Raw genomic sequence first — 4,424 nt, 5'->3', positions numbered from 1 at the left:
TATTAGCTATATATAAAACTACTCTTATCTTTTAATGTAAAGCCACGTTCCCATTCTCAAACTCAAATATACTTTTATTATTTGGCGGCTAATAGATTGCTTTGTAGTTGCTTTCTACTCCAAACATACCCTCTTTGATTCTAAAATTTAATTCTGCTTATTTTGGGGGAGGGACTCTTTGTCATACATAACCATTGCTTATGTATATTTCTAAGTGGTAGGTGACATTACATCTTTAATCTTTAATAATGCTGATTTCTAAGCCTTTTTTAGCCATTATATGTTCTTTATTTTTTTCCTCCTTTTATGCATGGTGTTTCATTGTGGCTTATTAGGGGCATGGAAATAGAAATTAAATAAAAAAAAAGGTGAATTGTGTAATGGTCCAACGTATGGTTTGGTAACACCTTTTAAGAGCACTCATCATATCTTAATGACTAAGAAAAAAAAAATTGCACTTCGTTCACATTCTAAAATCTACTATACTAGCAGCTAGAAATTGTCGCAAATTGAAAGGAAATCCAATGATAAAATGATAAATGATGTTTATCCTTTTAAAAATGTTATTCATAAATATAAATGCAAATTATTGTTGATCAAATATTAATAAAAAATAATAATATTTACTGATCATGTAAAGGAAATTATAAAAATAATTGACTGAGTTATATAAAATGTTGGATGACCAAACTTAATTTGTAATCAAGTCTCTAATATTTTGGTTTTATTCAACCAATATCCTTCACTTTTTTTAAACAACAGAAAGTTGTTTTGTATCTATTAATCACTCTCACACTTTGGTTATCTTTCTCTGTATCTTCCACATCTAGTTTTTGAAATCCATAATTTCACCAATTTTCTTAATTTGAAAAAATCTAAGAGCTAGTATTTTTATTAAAATTTAGTTAGAATTTAATTAATAAAAAAAATAAATAATTTTATATCATTAAACATAATCTCATACCATTAAAAATACTAATAATAGTTAATTAATAAATACAAATCACAAAATCTGCTGACTCACTAACACTGTACTCCTCCTTTAATTTTTTTTTTCTCCCTTATTTTTACAACGAGAAACCTGAACTACACAACGTTCTCTTTTTTCAAATCTACTATTCCGATCAACTCGTTTTGTAACTAAAATTTCTTTTCAAATCTCATAGTCAAATCTTATTTATTTGAGTTTTAGATGTTTCTTTAATTTCTAAGTTTGTATAATTTTAAAACAAACAACTTGTTTTCTATGTTAGGTTATGAGTTTCTATTTGTTGTTGTGTATTTGTTATATGACTTATAAGTTATATCTATTTAAGAATTTCTTTTGTTGAAAATTGTGTGTTTGACTAATTGAAACTTTTGTATTCTGTTGTTATTTATTTTTGTGTTTTAAATTTTGTTTTATATTCTTGCTATGAGTTAAATGAGCAATATGTGCCGAAACTTTGGATGTATTTTAAGATACTGGAGTCATAATTTTGGGCTTAGTTTAGTTAGGACTTATATTGAATTGAATTTCTATGGTTGTAGTTTATTTGTTATATTTATTTAATAATTTTTTTGGTTGGAATTTTTGTGTTTGTCTGGCAAAAAATTACACGTTCTAGTCTTANAAAATTCAAATAAAAAATTAAGAATAAACTAAAAGTAAATATGTTTTTGTCCCTAACGTTTGGGGTAAGTTCTAAAGTTATTCATATATAACGTTTCAATCGTCCTATTTAAGTCCCTAACGTTTTAAAATTGCCTCAATGTTGTCCTGTCGTTAGGGATTCGTTAACGGAATTAATGGCGGGACAAAATTGAAACAATTTTGAAATGTTAGGGACTTAAATAGGACGAAAACGTTGGGACAAAAATAATAATAGAAATAAATTTTAATTTTATCCTTCAATAATATCAATTTTTTACTATATACATAGTATTCAATTATTTTTTAATTACATCTAAGTAAATTACACTTAATCATATTACTTTGATTCTAAATAAATAAATTTTTTTTATAATTTACTCTTAAAGATTTTTAGTTATCATGAAATGTTTGTAGAATGACTAGTATATAAACTTGCGGAAAAGAAAAAAATAATATATATACAATAAAATATAAACTATACCTTTTGTCTCTAATGTATCAAAATTCTTTAAAATTGTCTTAGTAGAGTTAGTAAGAATTTTGTATATTATATAAACACAAAAAAAAATTATCTAAAATCCTATTATTTTTCTATCATATATGGTTGATATCTTTATCATTAGAAAAATTTATTCTTTTCAACTCCGGTTTATCAAGAGAAAAGTGGACAACTTTAAAAACACCATTTTCTTCATCAATTGGTGAAAATTCATCTCCAGCAATATCCCATATCATAGTTTCTCTTTCATTATATTGTGGAGTTTTTCTTAAAAGGAGACGAAGATTAGTGTGAACAACTACAAAATTTTCTACACGTTTGAGTTTCAACTTGTTTCTTTTAGGTTATCTTTGGTTGGAAGAAAAGAAATAGAGAGAAAGAAAATAGAAAGAAAAGAAAGGAAAGAAAAGAAATTGAGTGCATTTTTATTTTCTTAGATGTGTTTGGATGGAAAAAAAATAAGACGGAAAAAAATATTATAAAAAGACAATTTTATTCTTGTTTATAAAATATATTAAAAAAAAGTGAAGGGGTAATATTGAAAGTATAGAAAGAAAATAAGTTTTTTTCTTTCTTTTTTTTTAATATTGGAGAGAAAAAAATTGGTGGGTTCCACTAATTTTTTCATCCCTTTTTTTTGTTTTCTAATTTTCCTTCTCAACCAAACAATAAAAAATAATCATTATCCTTCCTATTTTCTTTTCTCCCTTTTCTTTCCTTCCATCTCCCTTCAGACAAACATAGGCTTAAGAAAATGAATAAAGGAATAAGTACTCAATTCCTTTCACAACAAGAAGATGAAGATAGTTGCCTAAGTAATCTAAGAGCAATTGGTTAAAAAATTTTGCTTTACCACTATGAATTAGCCACTATAATTTTACATCAATTATGACTTTATTATTTAAGGAGTCATAATTATCAAAAATACTTCTACTATTAGAAAAGCTTGCAAATTCAATATTTATTTTTCTCCTCTCTTTTTCATTAGAAAATATCTCTTCAAGCATTTAATTATTTTATTAATGATTTTAATATCTTGATGAAAAAAAATTCGTGTAGGATCTTCTATCAACCATTGGTGGCTATAATACCTATATAATTAATAGTTAATAAAAAATTAGCGATAACATATGATATGCATTTTTCCTAAAGTGTATAGGTATTCAAAAGATAAAATTCTAAACTCCTATGTCTTAATAGAGATAGTAAGAATTTTGTACATCACATGTACACAAAAAAAAAAGTTATCTAAAGTCATTATTTCTCCATCATATATGGTTGATATCTTCATCATTAGAAAAAGTCACTCTTTCTAACTCCGGTTCATCAAGAGAAAGGTGAGCAACTTCAAGAACACCATTTTCTTCATCAATTGGTGAAAAAGCATCTCCAGCAATATCCCACATCATAGTTTCTCCTTTATTATATTGTGGAGTTTTTCTTGAAAGAAGACGAAGATTAGTGTGGACAAATACTAAATTTTCTGCACGTTTAGGCTTCAACTTGTTTCTTTTTAGGGAATGGATAAAAGAATATGTGCTCCAATTCCTTTCACAACAAGAAGATGAAGATGGTTGCCCTAGTAGCCTAAGAGCAATTGGTTGAAGAAATTTTGCTTTACTACCATGAATTAGCCACCAAGACTTTGCATCAACTATGCCTCTATCATTCAAAGAGTCATAATCATCAAAGATACCTCTACCATCAGAAAAGTTTGCAAATTCAATGTTTACCTTTCTCCTTTCTTCTTCATTAGGAAAATACCTCTTCAAGCATTTAACTCTCTCATTAGTGATCTCAATATCTTGATGAGGAGAAACTCGTGTAAGATCTTCTCTCAACCATTGGTGGCTATAATACCTATATAATTAGTGTTTAATCATAAATTAATAATGATTCAATTATCTTTACTTATAAATAAAAGATATTATAAATTATAAATATAAAGGGTTACCTTGGGTTTAATGAATGTGTTTGTTGGACATTGAAAGGATGTGCTACTTTTTATCTATCTTTAAACTAATATTGAGTGCACAACATTATAGAAGGATGATGACTCTTCATTCTTTCTTTCATAGAGACATATAGCATTTTTTACTTTCTTTTTATTGAATCCCACATCTCATGAACCAAATGAAGATAAGTGCATTCGTGTTTGTACTTCTTAGAACATCATAAATAGAATTTGTGAAAGTAAGAATATAATTAACTTTTTGTCACCAATTTTTACTCAAAATTTTTTCTGTAACAAACTAAATTTTGCCAATATTATCTTTTTTGTATTAAAACCAT

At 26.4% G+C, this 4,424-nt stretch overlaps 1 protein-coding gene across 1 annotated transcript in view; it reads right to left on the bottom strand.

Moving 5' to 3' along the window:
• LOC110263721 overlaps positions 3,280 to 4,424 on the bottom strand; it is a 3,649-nt gene continuing 2,504 nt past the window's right edge. Inside the window, exon 2 of the mRNA XM_021105482.1 lies at positions 3,280 to 3,992. Within this exon, the coding sequence (XP_020961141.1) occupies positions 3,401 to 3,992 (592 nt within the window). The 3' untranslated portion in view covers positions 3,280 to 3,400. The remainder of the gene's footprint in view (positions 3,993 to 4,424) is intronic.

This window comes from Arachis ipaensis, chromosome B06 (assembly GCF_000816755.2).
Source record: "Arachis ipaensis cultivar K30076 chromosome B06, Araip1.1, whole genome shotgun sequence".
Classification (NCBI taxonomy): domain Eukaryota; kingdom Viridiplantae; phylum Streptophyta; class Magnoliopsida; order Fabales; family Fabaceae; genus Arachis; species Arachis ipaensis.
The sequence above is the reverse complement of the archived record's forward strand: the minus strand, read 5'-3'. Positions and strand labels throughout refer to the sequence as shown.